The sequence below is a fragment of the Leucopleurus acutus genome (assembly GCF_964270905.1).
Source record: "Leucopleurus acutus genome assembly, chromosome: 19".
Classification (NCBI taxonomy): Eukaryota; Metazoa; Chordata; class Mammalia; order Artiodactyla; family Delphinidae; genus Leucopleurus; species Leucopleurus acutus.
This window is the reverse complement of record NC_139161.1, coordinates 14,751,278-14,775,793: the sequence shown is the minus strand read 5'-3', so window position 1 is coordinate 14,775,793 and position 24,516 is coordinate 14,751,278. Positions and strand designations below refer to the sequence as shown.

Genomic DNA, 24,516 nt, shown 5'->3' with positions numbered 1-24,516 from the left:
AGCGCAGTGAACAGGACAAAATCCCTCTTCCTACACGGCTTATGTTCATTGTAGTTGGAAGAAAGACAATAAGTATATAATTTCAGGCACTATGAAGAAAAATAAGGCAGAATATAGAAATACAGAATGATGGAGGGGAGAGGGGCTATTTTGGATCGTGTGTTTAGGCGCTCTTAATAGTTGATATCTAAGCAGAGACCTGAATGCAATGCAAGAATTAGCTGTGGGAACATCTTAGGGAAGAGCATTCTAGGCAGAACAAATGGCAAGTGCAAAGGTCCTGAGCTTGGTAGGTTCAAAGTATGGTGAGAATGCCAGTGTGGCTGGAGCGATTGAGGGAGCAGGAGAGTTGTGGTAGGAGAGGATGGCTGGAGCCGGCTCCTGTTGGGCCTGGAAGATTCTATTCTAAGTGTGGTGGGAAGCCATTGGAGGGTTGAGAGCAGGGGAGTGACATGATCTGAATTACATTTTACAAGGATCACTCTGGCTGCTGTGTGGAGAATCATTTGCTGGGTGGCCACAGAGTAAACAGGGAAACCAGTTAGGAGGCTAGGGCAGTTATACAGTAGAGATGGTGGTGGCTTGCACTAGGGTGGAAGTGGTGAGTAGTTGGATTCAGATACATTTTGAAAGGAGAGCTGAAAAGACTTGCTGGATGACTGGATATAGGGATGTTAGGGAAAGTGAAATCAAGGAAGACGCCTCCTAGGTTTGTATTTTAACAATTGGGAAAACAGAGGAGCAAGGTTTGTGGGGGGAGGGGGAAAGAATCAAGAGTTCAGTGTAAAACACATTAAATTGGAGTTGTGTTTTAGACATTCCAGGAGAAGCTGCTGAATGGACCTTTGAATACAGGCAAGTATTCCTAAATCTAGGAGTGGGTCCTACATTTCCACTGGCATAAATGTCTTTTTTTTTTAATATTTATTTCACAGCTCAGTAAAATTAAGGGTCAGATCTGAGCCTCAGATTGGCAGATTGTGACCTCCAGCACTGGCCTATTACACACATTCTTAACAGGGTGATATCCCTAACAGGACGAAAAATGATTCTTACGAGGTGAAAAAAATCTTCGATAATATGATGGTATATGGGCTTCAAAGCTCAGCCCTACCTGACAAAATCTTATCCCTTAATATTTAATTTCTCACATTAGGGAGAATTTAAATTTAAGTAATTAAAAATTTTCTCCTTGGGGGGGTGATAATGAAAAAAACAGTTGAGAAATGTGCAAGAGCATGGCCTTTGGGTGTCAGAAAGCCCTGATGTGGATCCTGGCTTTACCACTTGGACATGATACTTACCTTCTGTGAGCTTCACCTTCATCATTCAAACACCAGTACTACTACTTACCTCAAAGTTACTGACAAGATTGAGAGGATGTGCCTGGCACATAGAAAATGACTGATAAATATTAGTTCTCTCTGCTTTACCTCCCCTTCCCAGAAAAGAGAAGTTATTATAGTTAAGGAACTGCAATAAACTGGGTAGGGATCTACTCAAGTGGGAAAATGACAGACTTAAAAGCTTGTTGGAGGAAAAAAATAACAGACAAGGGGCCTGATTGAATCGTGGTGGTGGCGGGGAGGGGTGGGTGTAAAGAAAGAGAGAAGAGAGAAATCTAAGGTAATTCTTAAGAGATTTGATACCAAGGCAAAGCCACCACTAAAGGTTCTTAGTTGACAGTTGAAAACAAGAGGAAGATGATTCTGACGTCTGATTTATATTACAGTAGAACAGAAGCCAGAGGAAGGGAACCGGGATTGTGGAGGACTTGGAATCTGAAGATCTGGGTGTATAACATGTTGAACAATGGGGGTTGGGAAAATTAATTATGGTCATCTCTATTTTGAAATATCATGCAGCCAGTACAATTGTTTTGGAACAATATTCAGTGGCCCCGGAAAACACTTAAGATAAAATGTAAGCACACTACAAAACAATGTGAAGCCGTTTTTATCAAACATTGTATATTTAGGTAGGAAAGATAAAATTATCTCTGGGGTGGAAGTTTTATTTTTATTTTTTTCAATTTTAATACAAAGAGCTTGTATTGCTTTTATGACCAGGAAAAAAAAAAAAAGTTTTCTTCCCGAAAGAACCTCTCTGGCTTTGCACTTAATGGTTTCGGCCCTGGCCAGCAGATTCCTAGGACCCACTTTCCGGCACTACCCCAGCCCCTTGGAGAGTGTGGCCCTGGAGGTGTGAGACCCAGGAAAAGGCGGGCAGTGGTAAGCCGCTTCTGCCTCCCGGCAAGCGCAGCGTCTGGACCGGAGGACTTGCCTGGGGATCCGGCGGCAGAGGTGGCCACATGCCGGGAAGCGCTCAGAGCCAGAACCCTCCCCGCTTATTACGCGCCCGGTGTGGGCACAGGGAGGGGCAGGACCTCAGCATCAGAGACCGCCGAGAGCCGGGAGGCGGGAGGCCAAGGGGCCCCTCCAGCCGCCTTCCCAAACTCCAGCCCCAAAGTAGCCGGCGGGGAACCGCGCCAGCCCGCGCGCCCGCCGAGCCTTGGGTGACTGACGGGAGGTGGGAATGTGGGCGGAGCCTCAAGCGCGAGCTGTGATTGGAGCGACCCACACCTCCCAGGGAGAGAGGGAGGGCAAGCCTGCGAGGGATGCGCAGAGGAGGGTGCTCAGAGACCTCTATGTGATTGGCTAGCAGCGGAGTGAACCGGGAGCTGTTTCAATGATTGGCAGGCGGTAGACAGCCCTCGGAAACTGCCTTGGCTTCGCCTATTGGCATCCTGAGAGAGTAGGCGGGATTGGTTCATCAAGTGGTGCTGATGATTAGCTGGCGGCTGAGAGTTAGGATGTTGGAGAGAGAGCCGGGGCGGGGGGAGGAGGGGTGGCGGGGGCAGCGACTTCCTCCTTGGTATTGGCTGGTGAAGTGAGTGGGGGGTGGTACCAAGGTCCAGCGACTGCCTAGGATTGGCGGGTGCTGGGGTGAGTGACAGACAAGGGGGCGAGCTGCGCGACCAGCGGTTTGTTTTTCGGAGCGTTCCTGAGGTGGAGAACGGCGGCCGGACCGAGCGACTGCGGGACTGAGGGACTGGCGGTCGGGCGGGCCGAGCGGCGCCGCCGAGGCCGGGCTGGGCCGAGCCGAGGAGCGCCGGGGATGTAGCGGGCCACCCTGCCCATGCCACAGCGCCCGGCTGCGGGCGGAGCCGGAGCCGGAGCCTGGGGAGGCGGCGGGGGCCCTGAGCGCAGCCCGCGCCCCCTGCGCGGAGCCAGGCCCGCTGCCGTCCCCGCCGCCCGGGCCCCCGGCATGCAGCCCCGGCTGCGGAGGTGACACTCGGGCCCAAGACGCCGCCGCCGCCATCGCCACCATGGGTGAGTGTCGCCACCGCCCCGGCCTGTGCCCGCGCTGCTTCGCGTTGCCCCGCCCCGGACTGAGGGGAGGAGGACCCTGGGCCGCCGCCTGACAGGCATGGACAGCCAGCCGGGCCGGGGCTGCGGACCGCCGGCGCCCGCCCGCCCTGCTCGCGGCTTAGCGGCTCCGCGGCCCGGGCGGGGGTTCTGGCTTCTCGGCCCGCCGGGGCGGCCCCGGCCGACGGAGCCCACTCGGCAGCCTCCTTCCGGGCCGCGCGGCCGGCGCATCCCAAAGAAGCGGCGGCGGGTCGAGGGCCCATGCTCGGCGGGGCAGCCCGCTCCGGGCCGAGCGAGCCGGACCGCGAGCCCGAGGGCGGGGGAGTGCGAGCGCAGTGTGGGGCCCGGGCTGGAGGCTGGTGCAGGCCCAGCTGCTGTTGTGTCTTTTCCTTGATTTGCTTTTTTTTCCTGCCTGTGTCATTTCCTTCCCTTTGCTCACACAGGCTGGCCTGTGAGAGTTCCCGGGGCTTGCTCTCGAGCCCTGTGCGCGCCCCAGCGCAGGGGGGAGGGCGTGCAGGGAGATAGGTTGGGAGGTGATTAAAACGGCAATCACTGTTACCAACCGCGCGGTTGAGAAATGCGAGCTGCGCGCAGATTGCTGGAGGTTAGGAATTGGTCGCGGGCTGCCACTTATAATACACATCCTACCTTTCGAAAAATCTAGTAGTGTTTTACATCCATTATTTTAATCTAACTGTATCCCTGAAATTATGTAACTTTTGAAAGAGAGAAACATTCACTACACAAAAGAATCTCTATGAAATCATTTCCTTTTTAATCGATATTTGTAACTTCTGTTGTGAAGATGTAATCTAAGAAAAGCTTTTAATGTCTTCCACACGCAGCATTTGAACTGAATTATATTTCATGTCCTTTTTGGTAATTTACCAAATGACTATTTGACTAGATTAAGTAGCAAATAACATTTTAGATGTACTTTGCTTCTCTTGTTGGATCAGTTATTTTGATACTGTTGTTTGCAATGGCAAGTTTTGTAAAGTATTTGGTATTGTCATAAATAATCAAGGGGTAAAAGTCAGTAAAAAGATCATTTGCACGGCCATTGATTGCATCTGTGAAGAGGGAACGTTAATATTTGATTTGCCCTATAGCAAGGTCAAGTCGTTTCTGTAGGGGGTTAAATGTTTGCTGTGTCACATGGGGCAGATATTCTTTTGCGGCCCATCTTTACACTCTGGCTTTGAATGAATTACCTTGTTCTGTTCCATACTGCCCCTCATACAGTAAGAGATGGGTTTGTTCATTTGTTGGGCTTACTGTTTCCTTCCCATGCTTTACTTCAGAAGTACTTGCTTTTCTGGGAAAAGTCTGTGACAGTAAGCAGAAAAGGAACCCAGTGAGGCCTGGTATTTAAATACATAATTCACCAAATAGTCATTGAACATTTAGTATAAATGGGGAACATAATTCTTCTTGTCCTCCCCAGGTTTCATACATTTATTTTGTGTTCTGGAATTTGATGATTGAACTAAGTCTTTGAATTGATTTGTGAGCCTACACTTGCTATAATCTTTCTAAGTCTTTCCTTTTTGTCCTGCGGGGACAGTCTTAAGTCCCAAAGGGTAGTGTGAAATACTTGAGGGTGTGCAGACCTACTCCCCACTTTCTCAACTGCTAAATCAGTTAGAGTGTCCAGATGCGTTGACTACATTGCATCCCTAGAAATAAAATAGATGTCAGCCTGTTTTCACATTTCAAGATATTTTCAGGGGCTTCCCTGGTGGTGCAGTGGTTGAGAGTCCGCCTGCCGATGCAGGGGATGCGGGTTCGTGCCCCGGTCCGGGAGGATCCCACATGCCACGGAGCGGCTGGGCCCGTGAGCCATGGCCGCTGAGCCTGTGCGTCCGGAGCCTGTGCTCTGCAACGGGAGAGACCACAACAGTGAGAGGCCCGTGTACCGCAAAAAAAAAAAAAAAAATTTCAAAAAGTTTAAGTGTGTGAGTATATGGAGAGACAATAATGAGGAGGAAAGGAACTATATAGGTAGGGTCCAGAGCCCCAAACGAAAAAGGACCAAAAATTCAGTGTCTTCTCATTTGTCCCCATGTCAGGTTTTACATGAAGAAAGTGAGACAGTGAGGGGAGAATTAACTTGCCTGGTGGTTGCAGTATATTAGGCAAGCTGATTTAAGAACCACTGCCTGGCTTTCTTCAGCACTCTCCCCTCATACCATTCTCGGTTTCCTTTTAGTAGATGACCTTGACGTGCAATTAGAGCTGATAATGAATTCTCTTAGAACCTGGCCTTTAGTTTGCTTTGTATAGGGCTCAGCAAGCATGTATGTACAAACACACACACAGAGTCTCTCTTAAATACTAGTTTCCATTTTGGTGACATAAATGATGAAAAATCAAATTCCCAGGTTAGTATGCTTTAGTTGCTGCATGCAGTCCTAAATAAATTCAAGGGGTAATAAGAGAGAAGCATAGACTTATTAATATTTTTATTATACTTGTTAAACTCCAGCCCAGTGAGGAAAGGACTAAAACTAATTTGAGTTCCTGCCCTTCAGGTTCCTTGGTTAATAGTCATATTTTCCTGAGCTGTTCTAAGCCCCAGACTCAAGCTTGTTTGACAACTTGGGTTGGTAATGAAAAGAGGTCAGATTTTGTATTGGCTGTTAGCCCCAGTAAATTTCTAGTGGAAATTACACTTATCCTTGTAAATAATAGGAAATAGTCTTTTTTTTTTTTTTTTTGGCTTTGATACCATGTGGTTATAAAGAAAAATTTGGGCTTGACTGGTCATTTTTTCTTGGTCACACCAAAATTCTTTCCTAGTTTTAGTAATTATAGTGGCACATGCTGTTAATAACACCTAAGATTAATTTACTAGTGTTTATTTGGACTCTATAAATGCAATCTAAAATTTAGTGGGAAGTATTACTGAAAACTATGCAACAACTTGGAAATGTTACTGGAAACGATCATGAACTGAGTATAGGATTTAGGATGTTGTGGTTCTGGTTTGATAACTTGGTTTGAAGTCAGAATCGTTGTGATTTACAGATGCCTTGTGTCTCTAGGGTTTCAAGTCTGTTGGGAGCTCCCAATTAGACCAAGCTAGAATCTGACCACCTGTGTATACTCTAAATAGTTAGCAACTGTTTTGATTGAAATTGGGATCACAGTTTAATGAATCAACATGGCTATGTCATGACTAGATTTCTGATACTTTACAAAATGATGATTGGTTTTTAAAACTGAATTTTAGGCATTTGTAAAAAGTATCAGTCCAACTTAGCATTACTTAGGGGAATACATAGAGGAAGAAGCAGTTTTCTTGGTTCTGACTATGTAAGCTATCCATTTTTTCTTTGCCCATTTATTGAGCATCTCTTATGTGTCAGATATAGTGTTAGGCCCTGTACATACATGTATCCTGTGTTTAAGAAGTTACAGTTAGGTGAGGTGAACCAAAAACATGAAAACAAATCAGTGCAATGAGGTGTTATAGGTACTTCATCAAAACTGTAAAGGTACATAGGAGGGAGAGATCAGTTCTGTAGTTTTGGGATTGACATACATTATCCTATAGTCCTCAGACCTGTAAGGTCAATTTCATTAACCATTAAAATAAAATATGATGGTGATATATTGATTTTTACGAGGAAGCAATAGCTTACTTTGTAATATGTATTTTTTAATTTTAAGTCATCAGTTAATATTGAAGGGCAGTTATATCCCAGAAACAGAAAAATAAACACCAGAATTTGACTTTGAGATTTAGCGAAGATTCAACCTTGATTCAACCTTGAAGGAAAAAGGAAAAATGTTTCTTGTGAATTGAGGATCAGACCTTTTTGCTTATACTTACTATGAAATGATGTTTGCCCAGGTATGGAGAGGGTGGAGGCAGTGTGAGTATGTAACATGTCATGAACAGTAAGATAGTAAAATCTGACTCACAGACACTCTGAAGCACAGGATCTCCTGAGTGAGCAGTGTGATCAGATGATCTGGCAGAGTTGGGTAGAGCAAGGTGAAGAAGTAGTTTGTTAAATGAAAACAAAGATTAAATTTGGGGGTTGTATATATGGAAAAGAGTGAGTGTCTGGCATCATGCAGGACAACAGTGTTTATCGAAGGACATGTTGCTTCTGGAAACTTTTCTGGGTTTTAAGCCAAGGGAATTTGTAAATGGGAGTGCCTTAGGACCCTGCTTTTAGATAGAAGTAATAGCTCAGTCTGGAAGAGTGACTTCCTGCTGGGACTAATGAGAGAGAAGTGTGTTGCCTGGCAGCCCCCATGCCTTAGGTCAGGGTATGGGGAGAAGGAAAAGTACACGCCGCTGGATAATTATGGATAGCTGTCTGCTTGAGACTGCTGAAGAGCTTCCACTTTTTAAGCCTGAACTGTAAACCTTGTTTCATAGATTCCTTCTTTTCTTTTTCTATGAATATTCCTCACCCCTAGATCCTTGACCTCCTAATCTCTAGAGTTAACTTCTTCCTCTGTGCTTCTTTCTGGTAGCTTTTAAGTGTGTCAGACCACCCCCATCCTTCGGAAATCTTTTCAAGGTTATAGCATACTATTACCTCTGCCTCAACTTGTTCACGTGTAAAGTTCATAAGTGAATTGTTGATTTCCACTACTTCCAATTTTCTTTTAATCTCCAGCTTCTCTATTCCCTGTAAAATTGTTTCTGCCTCTACTACCCTATTGGACCTGCCTGGCCTCTGCGTGCCCCTGCTATTCTTTGGTCTGAGCTTCTGTGGTGTCACCCTTGTTTTTTCCCAATCCTCTTAAAGGCTTCTGTGCCAGCACACCTTCCTCCTCTACTTGATGGCATTACTATTCACTGAGGATCAGTCCCTGACCTTTTCTTTTCCTCCACCACTCGCTTGCTTTCATGTCCTTCTCTCAGTTTATTTGTAAAGCTCTCTTGCATAGCTGGTACAACTTGCTTTTCTGGAAAACTCTTTATTCTGTAAAATCATCTATATAATCTCTTGCTACTCACACTGTAAAAAAATTTTTTTACACATGTGTTTATGTATTCTGGTTTGTTTCTTGTCTAATTCAGTCTCTTTATTTGTGTAACCTTGTATTTGTGTGTTTTGTCTTTTTACCCCTAGAGTTTGAATACCTTAGAGTATCTTTCAAAACTGTCTAATGTATAATACATGATAGGTATTCAGTAAATGGTTATTGTTAATGATTAATAATAAAAATTCAGAAATACAATTAAATATTAGGATAGATGGTGGCCTCCATTAACCTTTTCTCCATTGCTAATAATAATAGCCAGCATTTTTTTCAACATTAACCTTTTCTCCATTACTAAAAATAATAGCCAGCATTTTTTCCATCATTACTAAGTGTTAGGTAGCGTGAGGAATAATTTGTAAGGTTTTTTGTTTGTTTGTTTTTTCCCTTAAGTTTCACAGCAGCTCTGTGTAATGATACTTTTATTATCTCCATTTTACAGATGAGGAAATTGAGGTTTAGGGAGAATAAGTAATTTGTTTAAGGCCTCTTAAAGCCAGGTCTTTCTGACTCCAAAGTCCATATAACTGACTACTGCACTCTAAGAAAGCTGCTATTTGTTTTTAAAGGTTTGTTTGTTTGTTTTTATTTTTTAAGGAAAGAGTACGATAGCACAGATAATTCAGTTAAAATCCCAATGCAGGAAGAAATGCCTAAAAGAACCACTCGATTTGCTTCCTGTCTTTATCCATGTCCTCAGTTTGAAGTATCAGTTTAAGAACCAGGGCTTCCCTGGTGGTGCAGTGGTTAGGAATCCGCCTGCCAATGTAGGGGACACGGGTTCGAGCCCTGTTCTGGGAAGATCCCACACGCTAAGCCCATGCGCCACAACTCCTGAGCCTGTGCACCTAGAGCCCATGCTGCGCAACAAGAGAAGCCACTGCAGTGAGAAGCCTGCACACCACAACGAAGAGTAGCCCCCACTTGCCGCAACTAGAGAAAGCTCGCGCACAGCAACGAAGACCCAACACAGCCAAAAATAACTAAATAAATTTATTTTTTAAAAAAAGAACCCGTTTGCCTCTAGAAATATATGCAACTTTGACACAAAATCAGATTCTATTACTTTGTTTCACTTGGGTCAGTTGCCCCAGATTTCAAGAGATAGAACCAAACCATTCCTCTAGTGTGTTCGCACCACTGGAACTACCAAACAAGTTCTTATCCATTAAGTAATGCCAGGAATTGGTTAGCTTCCTGGAAACAGAATTTGTCAACCTGATAAACCAGCTCTTATAATAGCATCATCTTATACAGAATTAGAAACAATTTCTTTGGTCATACTTGTCATGGATTTGACTTGGAAAGCATGTGCGTGTGTCTGTGTGTGTATATTCACATCCATCTTGTTTCAGTATCTGAGTTGAGACAACTGAAGTTCTCAGTTCTAAGGCTGGTTACCTTGATACTGAAAACTATATGCATTCTGCTGTTAGGACTATCACTGGATGCTCCTCAGAAAACACCCACCTAGTCATAATCATAATGACCCCAATTTACTGTTACAGTTGGCCCAATAAATTTATACATATATAATATTTAATGATATATAAGCCAATTTAATATATAAGCCTATATATATATGTTATACATATATATAATCTAGTCATCCTAGCTTAGATGTTATGCTCTAGTTTTAAAATCTTGGTTGGGAGGTTAAAAAACAAAACAAAAACCAAGCAAGTTCCCTTTAAGGAGCCTATAGGTAAATTGTGAGAAAGTATAAAATAATTGATGGGATGTATGTGTTTTAATTTTTTTTTTTTTTTTTTTTGCGGTACGCGGGCCTCTCACTGTTGTGGCCTCTCCCGCCGCGGAGCACAGGCTCCGGACGCGCAGGCTCAGCGGCCATGGCTCACGGGTCCAGCCGCTCCGCGGCATGTGGGATCTTCCCGGACCGGGGCACGAACCCGTGTCCCCTGCATCGGCAGGCGGACTCTCAACCACTGCGCCACCAGGGAAGCCCTGTGTTTTAATTTTGACAGATGTCTTTCTGTAGACACCCACTTCCTCATTTGTTATCTCATTTACCTCATTCTTTTCATACTACAACTATATCACTCTCATACTTTTGTATATATTTTGAAGTGGAATTAGTTGGGAAGCTACTCTACTGGTGTTTTTCCTTCAAGTCTTAAATCTAATTTTACTTTTCTGAGCAGACAAAAATCTCTTCAGGGGCACCCTTCTCCTTCCTTTGCTGCATCTCCTCAGAGGGCACGTAGGGCACCCAAGCAGATTTGGTTTAGGAAGAGGGGAGAGGCAACTAACGCCGCTTTACTTCCTATACTCCATGCTGCTCTTTCCTTTCCACAGGATATTAGAGTATTTTCAAGGGACAGTGATAAAGCACAGAAGATAGGCACACTCTGTGGGTGGAGTCTTGTACTTCTTTTAAGGTGTGCCCCAAGTCCCTAAGTGACTCATTTGTCACTAAAGCAAGTGTAACAGCTCATTCCTCATGTTTCTTTGCAGATCAGCAGATTTATTTTCAACTCCCCAGTGCTATTTGAGTAGACAAGGATCTCTTGAAGGGCCTAGGAGGATTTTGCAAAACATGGAATTGGGCTGGTTTAAGTTCTGGGTTTTGGCCAGTTGTCTTCATTGCATGAGAACTGTAGTGATCTATGCTATGTCAAGAAAGGGGGATTAAAAGTAATACCAGTAAGGCAGAGACAATACATTGCTTGGTCAGTTAGGGAAGAAAAACAATAGAACTGCCTTTTGACTTCCCTGTGGGAAGCAGAAGGCCTATAAAATTGTAAAGAGTTGGGAGGGGGCATTCAGAGGCTAGGCTTGTAAAACAACATTTGTTCAAAGCAGCGACCTGAGGTCCTTGTTTGGTACCTTTTAAATATGCTCTCCTGTGTATGATAGTTTAGGAATAAGTCTGACTGACTATGTCCCATAATCAGCTCTCCATGAATTCATCTTTTCACTCAGTACCCTACTACACTGTGCTTTGTTGTTCTTCACTCCAACTCTTCATCTATTATTCCTGGTTGAGTTTCTCTGGCACTGGAAGAATTGGTCTGTTTGAACACCTCCCTTGCCCCCAGTGAACTGGTAGATATTGCTGCCAGAAATCTGATTGGAGAGCTGTTAAGAATCCATTAAAATTCAAATTGCCATAGTCTGACCTCAGTTATCTACTTTTCACAGATAACAAATTCATGAGATTATAGTTACAGGGTCTCTCACCTGGGCAGAACTCCCTGAGTGTTAGTTATATAATTTGTGAAAGTACTTCTGTGGTCTGTATTAAAGTACCTTAGCCCATGTGCTCTCTTTCTTTGCAGACGAACAGGAGGCATTGAACTCAATCATGAAGGATCTGGTGGCCCTCCAGATGAGCCGACGTCCCCGGGTGCCTGGATATGAGACCATGAAGAACAAAGAAACGGGTCACCCAAATAGGCAGGTGTGTGCGGCCATGGCTGTTAACTAAATTTGTTGGGGAGGGGTTTTCAGGTGGCAAATATGTGAGAAGCCAATGATACTCTGATACAGGCTTGAATGCTATTGGTCCTTTCCCTTAAGTCTGTTAAATGGTAAGTGATATGTACTAACCAGGTGTGGGTTGTGATCTGGAGTCCCAATGCCTTGTGCATCTCACCTTGTAAATACTGTTTCATCTTTGGAGAGTTAGAATAATTTCTTCACTAATTATGGGGACAGTATTCATATACTTTTTCCTTTACTGATCATTTGGCAAATATTTTATCCAGATTCACGATCCCTAATTCAGAAACTTTTTAGCTATCTTACAGTATATACTCAGAAAAAATTAATTTTAGTATTGGTTTATTTAAAATGTAGTTAGGAAGGGAAATTTATTTAATAAAACATCATATATAATCATCATATAAGTAACAATGAGTGATTTTGTTATTGTTGTTTACAGTTGTTTCCCCCCATTAACTCAGGTAGTTGAGAGTGCCTGTTTTATTGAGAGTTGTGTGCTTCTTTAGGAAAACAGCTTCTATTTTGTTAACATTTAAAGTTGTGCGCTGTTGAGAACCTTCTTCTCGCCTCCAGTGTCACTGACCTCCCTGTTGCCTAGGCCCTTTGGCCCACAGAGAGGAGTGAGTGACGGGGAGCTTTCCTTCCTGGTGGGTATCAGATGGCCAAGTTTGGTGTGTTTGATGATATCCTTCCTTGTGGTTCTCTTCGTTATCAGCTAATCTTCTCTCTCCTCATTTGCACCTTGTCTACCAATTCTTCAGAAGTGCTCTTGGTTCCTGGAGAAAGTATAAGGGGCTAGAACTTCTTCTGTCTGAGGTTGGCTAGATATAGCCTCCCAGAGTATTTCCTGCCTTTAGGAAAACTAGGGACCCGAAGTCCTTTTGTTTCAGTTGTAACATAAGGAATAGTTTAGAAAGCTGCTTTTATTTTTTGTGTTTACCTTACAGAACTAGGGGAACAACAGAATAGGGCCCATTCTTGTACTGTTGTACATTATTCTAATTGTGTGGGTTCTCACTTGCTGTAACTCACTTCTATTCAAAGCTGCTTTTGGAAGGAGCATTTTACCAGAAGTGAATCCCCTCCCCCAGGCTTGAGCCTAATGACCTCACTTTCCTTCCTGTCTTCCTATGTAGAGTGTGCTTGTTAACGCTGCTCCAGTCAGCTGATCTTTCTCCAAATGGGACTATTAGCGTGGATGTCAGTTAGTAGGTGAAAAGGGGAAGCTTTCTTGAGTTGGAAGACCTAAATGGACTCTGCGGAGAAGAGGCGGGGTGGAGTGGTCTCTGATCATTCCTTGAAGGGAGATTACCTTTTAGGAATCCTGTTTAGGCCTAAAAGCTATTATAAGAAAAATCCTGATCTTTTACCATGCCTGCTGCTGTGTTATTGGGGTGAAGGCAGTGGTTATGAAGGTAGAAGCCTGTGAAAAGGATTGACTAGTATAGAGGAAATAATCTTAACAAGCGGTACTAGCTCTTTGGACCCACGGTTTACTTGAATATCGTCAAACTTTTTCTGTTGCATGAAGGATACAAATTATTAACCTCAGTTTTTTTGCTTTTAAAGAAAAAACACAACAGCAGCAGCTCAGCCCTTCTGAACAGCCCCACAGTAACTACAAGCTCATGTGCAGGGGCCAGTGAGAAAAAGAAATTTTTGGTAAGGAACAAAATTACCCGTTAAAGCTAAAATGTGCTTTTAAATCTACTAGTGCTGGAAGAGTGTGGAATTCATTTCCTGGACAAATTGTTTTAGTGGATTTGCAGGGAGCACTGGTTACTCATTACCTGTGTGCTGTCACCATTTCTCACAACAGTATTATTCATAAGCAACCTCTGTCAGTGCTGTCCAGTAAACTTCTGTGATGATGGAAATGTTCTATATTTGTACTGCCCAGTGTAGTTGAGGAACTGAATTTAAAATTTTATTTAATTTTAATTAATTTAAATTTAAATAGCTACATATGGCTAATGGCTATTGTCTTGGATAGCACAACTTTATATACTGTATAAGGGACTATTGATTTGTTGGGCAAGAAATTAAGTACATGCTTGGAGATGTGCACATCTCCTTGGTACATTCGTTCCACCACACAGGTCATGAGTTTCTATGCATTGTGATAATCTCATCAGTGGGAATCCCAGCTAAGCGTCTATTCCAGGGGGCATGGGGATCTGGGGGGAATATGAAGCTTGGAACTAGCATGGCTGTTTAGAAGTTGAAGCTCAAAGTTTTATGCTAATATTGGGTAAAAGGGCAATGAAAACGTCAAAATAGCTTCCCCCTTAATAAAGTCAAGGTTGTAGAATGGTCTCTCCTGGGAAGTATAGCAGATGTTCAGCTTCTGACCAGGAGAAATAGTCTTCAGCAAAATCGTGACAGCAGAAGGAGAGAGAGAGTCTCAGTGATTGCATTTCCAAGGAAGGATGGGGTGAGATGGGGATGGTGGGAGCATTTAGGGGGAGAAGTGTTTACAGCTCAATGTAATGAAAAGAGCGCAGCCTGAGTCTTGAGATGTTAATAATCTGTTAATGTAGGACTTTACAGTTTACACAGTGAATTCCCTTTTTAAAAATTCTTGTTTTTGTTTGCTTGGGCCTAGGCTAGGATTAAACGGTTTTCTCCAGTAGCAATTCTTCTGTCAGAAGGTCCATGCTTAGGAGGAGAGAGGACTGAAAGATCAAAACCTAATTTAAATGGCTAAGAGATGCCAAATTGGTCTAAGAAATGTCAAATTGGGCTAAAGATTCAAATTGCAGAGTCCCAGTTGAAAGTACCCGAGTGTTTTGGCCACCAGGAAAGGTGGTTTGTTCAGGGATGGAATGATGTTGGCAGAGGCAAGCAGCGCCTCAGAGTGAGAATGGCAGTGCTGAGATTGGCATAGCCTCATGGGGCTCAAGCTTGGCACAGCAAGGAATGCCACAGGAGCTGGGGGTTCGCTGACAGAATCGTTTGGGGGCTGAGGCCTGGAAGAACGGGAAATCATAATTTAATACCTCTGCTTGGCAAGACTTCAGATACCCTCTTCCCTGAGTAAACAAGCTAGGCAACTAATTGAAAAAGAGAATACATTTGAGAAAAACTAAGCATTCTGAGCAGCTACGGAAGTACAGGGGTATGAGGCGCTTGGTTATTCAACTATTTGCTAAGAGTTAGGATCTGTGCTCTCTGTATTCTCCCACCTGGACATTAGGTCCCTGGAAGCCTACAGCCGGTTAGAGCTGGCTGCATGTTCTTAGACATGAGTGGCACATCCTCAGCTGGGGCCTGTGGCTGGTTTTATAGGCCATGAAGGGCAGACCCTTTAGCAGTCATCAACTAACAGTGCTTTATCAACAGGTGCTATTTCTCTGTGAGGGCGACAGCTTAGTGTAGTGAAAGGAGCACTGGCCCAGAAGTCATTGAGTTGTTAATAATCCATTAACATGGATCTTACAGTTTAGAGAGTGCTTCCAACAACAACAGTTAACAGCAATAACAACAACTATAAGCTAAACTATAAGCATGTGTATAATACTTTAAAGTTTACAAAGTGCTTATGCAAAGATATTAAGTAGAGCCAGGAAGCAAACCCAGATCTTCTGACTCCCGGTCACAGTAATTTTACCATGTATAAGTCTGATAACCTTTTTAAACCTCAGTTTTTCCATCTGAAAATACAGGCCTAGTGTCTACCTCTGAAAGTTGTTGTAAGATCATAGACAGAATACAAAAGATTTTATACATTGTAAAACAAGGTACGGGTGTAAAGTGGTAGTGACTACATCACTTCTGTTAATGTTCGGGCATTGTGGGTATGAGCACTAGTGAAAGCATCTAACCAGAAGTATGCAGATTGTCATGGAACTGAAAGGGTTAAGGTTTTCTACCTTTATTGGACTGACATTACTATATATCAGATGGTCCTTTGCAGACTTAGGAAGCTAACCTGATATATGAAAGTCCCAGTAGAAGAAAAAATAGAATCCTTATTACCATGGATTCCTGTTTCCCTTGAATCTTACACGGTGGTAGGTAGAGGCTTGAACAGAGCCCAGGGTCTGGGTCTGACCCTCCAGATGTTCACTAGTGGGTGCTTAAGAATGGAAAAGTTGCTTTCTTCATAGCAGGTGCTAGAAGGGCAGGCTCTTGGCTATTAGTTACAGAGGAGGAGAATTCTAGGAGCTCTTCCTCCGCAGGGTCAGTGATTGAGCAGACTGTCTTTTGCTTTTACTGTGATAGACCTGACTCTTGAGGACTTCCTTTCTCTTTCATGGGTTGTTGATAAGATAGACTGGCTAGTTTGAAAATAAAACATAATACAATATACAAGCCTCATATTCTATTTTATAAGAAGCTTCCTTTTTTGTGTGTGATAGTTTATTAACTAGCAGTAAATAACTAATACACTATTTCATCATTGATTTATTCAGATACTCACTGAGCCCCTGCTGCATGCCAGGCACAATGCTGGGACTGGGGATATAGAAAGAATTAGGGTAGGGAAGAAGGTTGCTTTATAATCACCTCTTCCACTGATCTCTTAGGACTTTCCTGAGTCACACAAATAAAATTATTTTTGTTGCTCTTTTCTTCTCATTTATTTACTTTCTTTGGCAAAGTAAGGACTCCAGTGCCAGAGATGTGGGAGCCAAAGGTATATGGCAACTACAGGGAGGGGGAGCACTGCAGAGTCAGAGAGAGGGCACCGGAGACACGGGCTGGCCGGGGCCTCTGCCATGTCAGAGGTTCATAAGCCTTTGTTTAATAAAGGTTGTTTTGAATTCTTGGGAGTCTTCTTGGGTTACATATCCAGTTGTTGAGTTCAAACTTTGAGAAGGTCACGTCTGCTTAAGTTTGGTATCGTTGGTTACTCCTATTGCCCCCTGAGTTCCCAAATCCGTAGCTCAGCCTGGAGGCCTGCAGCCAGGCCTGGGCATGCTCTCACTCTTCCTTTCACCAAATTAGCTCTGGTGGGCAGGGGACTTGAACCTGCCTAGATCTGAATTTTTGTACTGGCACTTCTTTCTCAGCAGCAGCACCTCTCCATTCAGTTCAACATGGGCCTATACTCAACCTTCTTAGACAAAGAAATATAAGTTATATTCCCTGTACCCTAGGAATCATGCAGTCTTATGAGAAATGAGAAATATGTAAAAAAAAAAAAAAAAGAAACTAAGGTACTATGTGACTATGCCTAAATATATGGTACAGATACTGAGAGCCACAGGAGGCCAGGAAAGTAAAAGACGAACTTGGGCCGAAGGAGTTATGGAGTCATTTCTGGAGGAGGTGGCACTGGAACCAGGCAGTGAAGGATGTATAAGAGTTTAGTTAGGTGGAAAGGAGGAAGTGTGGCACTCCAGGTTGGGAAGCTGAATTATTAAAGGCCTAGGGGAAGGAATGAATATGGCATATTTCAGGAAATAGGGTGGGCATTGATCTGGCTGGAGAGAGGGTTCCCTTTGAGAACAAACGGTGTGAGATGATTAGGTAAACTGAGTGAGCTTACATTCCAGAGGGCTTTGAATGACAGTAAAGAACTTAGACTTTATTCCATAGGTCATGGGTATCACTGATTACTTTTTGAACAAAGAAGGGGTGTGGTGAAAGCGGTGGTTAAGATGACTGAAACTGTGGAGGAATGTAGAATGTGCTGGAAGGGGGGAGCTGAGAAGTACAGAGGCTGCTTCAGGAATTCAGGAGGGGAAAGGGGCTCCGAGAGTGACAACTGAGAGAATGGGAAGCAGAGTCTCATACTGGAGTCCCTGGAGGGGAGAATTGGAACTTGCCATCTGGCTGTGAGAAAGGGAAAAGAAGGAAAGAATCAAGCAGAACTCAGAGGTTTGAGCCTGTAGCCAGTATTAGAAATGGCAACACTGAGAAGGGGGACTAGTTCGGGAGGGTAGTTGATGCAGACACACATGGCTAGGTTGAGTTTGCGACTACAGTGAAATACTCTGAGAGGTATGTGTGTATATTGCTTTTGCAGGTACACAATCCCTTATCTGCAACTCTAAAATCCAAAGAGTCCTGCAAACTAAAAGATGTTTTTAAAATTTTATTTCTTTATTTTTAAATTTGCAGCAAATTCATTTGGCAACAAAACTTGGCCTGAATGGACACAGGGCCATTTACAGTCTTTATTTATTTGACTAATTGTGAATATTCATACTTTTCAATACAAAAACTAGCTTTTGCTCTTAACAGGTAAACCCTAAATCTTAGTGACTGTACAGATATGGCCAGCACAGGGAAGGGGGGACAGTGTTCCCCACAGTCACTTAAGGACCCTGATTGAAGGTGGCTCCATTGACCTGGCACACGTGGCTGCCAGGGAAGAGAGTGTAAAACTCAACTTTGTTCCCAGCTGCTGGTCAGAAGTAGTTACAAAATCCCAAACTAACTTCAGGAGAGGCTAAGCAGCGCAGAGGGGTGCACGGAATGCCTGTGAGCGTTCTGCTGTGCCGTGGAGTGCTGCCCAGACACCTTCCCCCTGGAGGGGCATCACTTAACATACAGAACACGTACCACTACCTCTCTAAATCCAAAAGTGCTTTCTGAGACACTTTCGGCCCCAAGGGTTTTGGCTAAAGGACCTGTATTACCATTTTTTGAGCACTTATTATGTGTCAGGAACTTTTCTCATATCTTTATCCAGTTATTTCATTTAATTATTTTGATAACTCCATGAGATAGATACTGTCACTATTTTCACTTTTCAGATGAGGAAACTGAGTCACAGAGAGATTAGTTCAAGGTTACAAAAAGGAGGTTATAGAGCCAGGATTTGAAGCCAGACAGTTTGACTCTAGTGCTGCATTCCTAACAATGACTTATCTGCCTTATATCTGTGGCAGACAGATGAGGTTTCGCTTGAGAAATTGGGGCTGGACATAGAGATTTGGGAATCTTCTATTTATAGGTTGCCTGATTTTTTAATTCCTGCCAAGGGGAAGATGTGAGAAGAGGGAGAGAAATCCAGAGGCCAAAAGTCCAAACATTGAGGTACAGTTACATGTTGGGGGAGGGGTGTGAGAAGGCATGAGGAAGAGGAACCAGCAAAGAAGCAGAAGTGGTTAGAGTGGTGGCAGGTTCCCTGGCTTGGGATAGAGTCACAGAGGCAAGAGGAGAGAACCTCATGACAGAGGACGCCGCTACCAGTGCGAAATGCCTCGGAGGGGCAAGGAGGATGGTGGGCAGGAAGGAATTGAATCTAGTTAGCTGTATCTGAACTTCCTTATCCATGGCTTATTCTAGTCAGCCTGACAGGGGTCACTCAGATTTAGGAACTTGGCAGATTTGGGCACACCATGTCGTACATGGAAGCCTGCATCCTGCTCTGGAAAGGCTGTAGCCACATCAGACAAGGGATTCAGAAGGCTAGGCATCTTTGTTTACACTGCTTACTAATCACAGGCTAGGTGAGTCTTGAGTGGGAGTGATTTGTGGTTTGAGGCAAAAGTTTAATTCCCTTTCTCACTAAATTCAAGTAGAATAGTATTTGGATTGTGGCCCATCATGAAATAAATTTAGTTCCTTCAGTCCCACAAAGGGACAGAGGGGATTCCTTCATAGGTGCATCTAAATATAATGTCCCAGTTTAGAATGAGAGCTATTGTTATGTGTTTTTATGTTATGTGTTTTTTATTACTATAAAAAATTAGATAAAAATCAACAGAGGAATAAATTTTTTTTTAATCAACAGGAAAAAAGGGAAATCTGAATAAACTATGGGCTTTATTTAGCACATCAATATTGTTTAATTAGTTGTAACAAAAAGAAATGTACCATACTAATGTTACTGATAGGGGAAACTGGGGGTGGAGGGGGGAGAAGGGTATATGGACACTCTGCTCTATCTGCTCAACTTTTCTGTAACTCTAAAGCTGTTCTAAAAATAGAATCGATTAATAAAATATAATAATAATGAGTGCTACACCAAGGTGTGCTGGGCTGTGAGCAGGAGGAGGTGAAAGGAGTGGTAACCCAGCTGCAGGGACAGACAGGGCTGCAAACTGCGGTGAGCACTTGGGATACTCCAGAGCTAGTTGTGGAACCAGACAGCATGGGAAGCTGGAGACAGCATGTCAGATGCGGCAGCGTGTTGCAGGCACTGTGCTTCGGAAGGCCTTGCCACGGGAGCTGCTTAGTAGTTCAGGGGAAGGAGAAACAGAAGACAGTGAAAACACTGCTGTCACTCATGCAAACCTTGAAGCCCCATGATAACTTCCTCTGCAGCAGTACCTCACCTTTCTGCTTGTGTGCGCATGTTCACACGCGCATGTGCACACATACACACACAGTCTCTCTCACCTGGAATGCACACCAGAGGGGGCACACTGCCTTTCCATGCCACCTCCTCCATCTCCACCTACGCACAGCCTCAGCCAGAGCCTCCCCTACTGGTTCCCCAGGCCCCATAGCTTCCTGCATGATCGCTACCCTGGTCTCCTGATGCTGGTTCCATTATTATTACTCCATCTTCTCCATGAGTTCTGAAAAGGTCTCAAAAGATCCTTTGATAGTTTCCTTCTTTCAGTGCTCCCATTGAAGCCCTGCATCTGTGAGTAAAATAAACCTCCCTTGCCTGTGTGACACTTAAGTTATAGCATATCTGAGCTTCTTTTAAAGCATTATAATCTTGAGAGAACTTGTTTAACTTCATTGTAAATTAGGTTCTCCTGTAAAGTAGACACAATAATAGTACCTGTTGTGAGGGTTAGTTTAATTGATACATGAAACATGCTTAGAACAAGGTTTAGTATATAGTAAATCCTCAGTAAATGTTAACTGTTGTCCTATTATTAGTAATGGGATCAAGTGGCCCATATGTTACATCAAAGGATGAAAGGACTGTATCAGGGCTGTATTTTGAAAAGTTGTCACATCGCAGGCCTACTCCTCAGGGGAGCTTTGCTGTCCACTGTTTAGTATGTGAGCTTTTCAGGGTCATGAAGCTCTTTGAGCTTCCATTTCCCTGTCTTTAAAATAGTGAGTTAGAGGCTGTATTCTTATATTTTAATTCATTGACTCTCAAGGTGTGTTCTGGGACCCCTAGGAAGTTCTCAAGAACCTTTCGAGGGTCCATCAGGTCAAAACTATTTTCATAATAGTACTAAGATGTTCCTTGCCCTTTATACCCTCATACTCTTAAGAATGTACAGTAGAGTTTTCCAGAGGCTACACAATACGTATTATTACAACAGTTTGAAAGCAAAAACTGATATGAGAATCCAGCTGTCTCCTATTAAGCCATGCATTAAAGAGACTGGCATTCTCTCACTTCACTTTTTTAAAGTTTTTTTAATTAAAATGTACTTATGTTAACACATAACGTTTTTAAATTATTTTTAAATGAATAAAATCTAAATTTTCTCGATTTTAATTTCTAACATGGCAAATATCAGTAGATATAATCTACATAAACAAAAGCTTTTTGGGGTCCTCAATAATTTTTAGAGTGTAAATTAGAAATACCAGTCTAGTTCATTTGACTGGAAGGGAATTCTAGCCCCCCAATCTCTTGGGAAAAAGAAGTCCTGTGTGCACCCACCCTACCTTTCAGCTTTCTCCCTTTTCTGTCATCTTTTCTGTCTGCTCTGTGTTCTTCATCTTCAGATACTCTGAAACCCTCTTCTTTCCTCCAAGCCACAGTTTTTTAATTTGTCAATCTCAGTATAATTTTCATTCATTGACCATGAACTTTCTTACCTCCCCCTCTATTAGTTGTTGGTTTCCTGACTATCTTAGTTTTCTTTTTCCCCTGTACCTGTTCTTTTCTTCTATAATATCTTCTCCCTTTTCCTGTCATTTTTAACTCCTTCAAGTTGTTTGTTTGCCCTTTACAGTATCTCTCATCCTCCTTGATTTGTTCCTTAACATTCTAACACTCCTACCTCGTCTTAATTTCTGACACTTAACGCCCAACTCTATTCTTCAGTCAATCCGTTTAATAAATATTGTAAGCACAGATATATACTATTACCTTTGCTTATCACTGGAGCTACAGAAACAAGAGAGACATGAACCCTGTCCTCCTGGAGCTTATAGGGTACACATGATGGCCATTTAGGCTAGAGCTGGGGACAATTATAAGGTATTTGTCCAGAGTGCCACTTTACTCCCACTGAGGGCAGCCTTGAAAGGATTGTGGAAATCATTAGTAGCAGCAGCAACCATTTATTGCATGTCTGCTATGTATTAGGTATTTTACTTACATTTTCTCGTTTAGTTCTCATAGCAACTCTGTGAATTAGGTATGTTTAGCCCTACTTTGCAGATGGAAAAACTAAGACTTACAGAGGATAAGTAACTTGGTTGTGGTCATAGAGCTAGGAAGTATCAGTATTAAGGTTTCTTTTTCTGTCTAGTTACATCAGCCCAGAAGGAACAGTGTGCTGGCCAGGAGGTGGTGATATAGTGGGAGAAACTCCAGAGCCAGTTGTGGAAATAGAGAATGTGTGAACTTAGAAATGATATGTCAGAGCAGAGCACCTGAGCTGGGGCAGCCACCAAAGGATCTTGTCCCAAGAGCTTTGTTGCCGCTGGGGTTAGAACTCATTGAAAGGAATGCCTGTCGGGGTAGAGAAGCTCTAACAGGAGCCATCAGGGATGTCTGCCTAAGGTTGCTAAAGGACTGCCTGAGACTTACCTGGGAAGGGCAGGAATGACACACACCAGAGAAACCGCTAACCTGTCTATCATTTCTTTGGCAGAGTGACGTCAGGATCAAGTTCGAGCACAACGGGGAGAGGCGGTAAGTCTGCCTTCTGATGAGTGGTTGTGTTCATGTATGCTGCATTTCTTAGAAAGTGTTCAGCTTGTGGAAGCCATTGCCCTGGAGTGATTCCTGTGGGGTCACTGGCTGGGGAATGGGGTTGATAGGGCATAAAGGGGAAAGTTTCACCCTTGGTTTGGCCTACTGATTGAACCTTGTTTCTGGTCTTAAAATTGGAAGCCGTTTCAACTGCTAATGTTTTACTCTTCTGCTCTTATTTTGCTACTGTGAGATCCACCATTGTGCTAGGGGAGGAAGTCAGGACCCCAGCTCTACTGAGTCATGGCTTCCAGACACACTGACACTGTGCCAGCCATGGGCATCAGAGGGAGATGAGGATTCTCCTGTTACGTGGTACCATTCCCATCCCCGGTAGAGTGTCCCTGGTTTTGTCCACATCAGGGGTCAGGTTGGTGAATTGGAAGTTTTTCTTTAAAATGTCTTGGGACTTCCCTGGTGGCGCAGTGGTTAAGAATCCGCCTGCCAGTGCAGGGGACACAGGTTCGAGCCCTGGTCTGGGAAGATCCCACATGCTGCGGAGCAACTAAGTCTGTGTGCCGCAACTGCTGAGCCTGTGCTCTAGAGCCTGTGAGCTGCAGTTACTGAAGCCTGCGCACCTAGAGCCCGTGCTCTGCAACAAGAGAAGCCACCGCAATGAGAAGCTCGCACGCCGCAACGAAGAGTAGCCCTGCTCGCTACAATGAGAGGAAGCCCGTGCGCAGCAGTGAAGACCCAACTCAGCGGAAAAAGAAAAAAAAAGTTTAAAATGTCTCTAGGTCATGGGAAGCTGCATCAAGTCCCTCAGTTGTGAAAGATTTCAGTTCATTTGAGGACATAGAAAGGGAGTTTTCAGTCTGCATTCTGTATTTTACCTTGTTAGGGAAGTGAAAGTAATGTTACAAAACCCTTGTATCCTTTTCTCCATTGTCAGTATTTAGTTTTTTGTAGGAAGTCAAGGTAGAAGTTCTCAGTGGAGAAAAATGACTCCACTGAATTTCTCAAGTTATTTTAAGGAAAACCTTTAAGAAAGCCTACAGAACTCTGGTCAGGGGATATTTGAGACCCTGTGTGTGCATGTATGTGGCACAAGCATGCGCACAAGCAAGCTTTTCAGTACCTGTTTTCCCCCTCTTTGCCTTTCTCTCCCATTGATAACTGCCCCGCCCTTTTTCCTTTGCTTTGAGCATTTGGAGGGGCAAAGAGCATACCCATCAGGATAAGATCCACCTACTTTAGGAGTCCCACCAGAGGACCTTAGTGCCTTCAAATGCTCTTGTACTGGTAGTTCTGTACTGCTGGCATCTTTCAGCCCAATTTGAAACTAGCTCCGGAGATCTTTGGCTGCTGTTCTCCCTTAAAAAAATACATTCGGAAGTCTGCAAGGTTGTCAGAGGTTGCCGGATGGAAACATTGTACAAAGAGTGGTCTGCAGAGCCAGGGTTCTGCTGCCGCCATGCGAATTCTAGGTCTGTTCCAGGGCCGGAGGGAAGAAGGTCTTCTGAGCTCTGTCCCCAGCTGTTTGTCCTATGACCTGCCAGTAGCATGGAACTTAAATTGTCACTTCATTGTTGCTCCTTTTCACACTTCTGACCTGACTGGGTTTTGGAGGGATTGCCAAACTTGGAGCAGCAGAGAGTTTTCAGAAGTATTAAGATAGGAAATCAAAAGCTCAGTTGTGTTAGAGCCTAATTACACAGTACACGCTCCTGAATTCCTGTTCCCTAAGTGGTGTGCAGTTACAGTGAGCGGACTTACACTGAGAAAGTGAATGTGTTTAGTTTCAGAGATGCTGCCAGATCGAAACCACAAATATTTAAGGTGGTCAGGCTTTTGAAGCCCTGAGCGGCAGTGTTGGTATCAAGGTTTTGAAAACTGCATTCTCTTTTTATGGAGCTGTTTTCGGGAGCCATG

General features: G+C 43.6%; 1 protein-coding gene across 1 annotated transcript in view; it reads left to right on the top strand.

Annotated features, from left to right (window-relative positions):
• The first annotated feature begins 3,009 nt into the window (after window positions 1-3,009).
• The window catches only part of MAP3K3 (mitogen-activated protein kinase kinase kinase 3), a 60,581-nt gene continuing 39,074 nt past the window's right edge, over window positions 3,010-24,516 (top strand). The window contains exons 1-4 of the mRNA XM_082860483.1: window positions 3,010-3,332; window positions 11,678-11,799; window positions 13,413-13,505; window positions 22,544-22,584. Of these exons, the coding sequence (XP_082716609.1) occupies window positions 3,329-3,332; window positions 11,678-11,799; window positions 13,413-13,505; window positions 22,544-22,584 (260 nt within the window). The 5' untranslated portion in view covers window positions 3,010-3,328. The remainder of the gene's footprint in view (window positions 3,333-11,677; window positions 11,800-13,412; window positions 13,506-22,543; window positions 22,585-24,516) is intronic.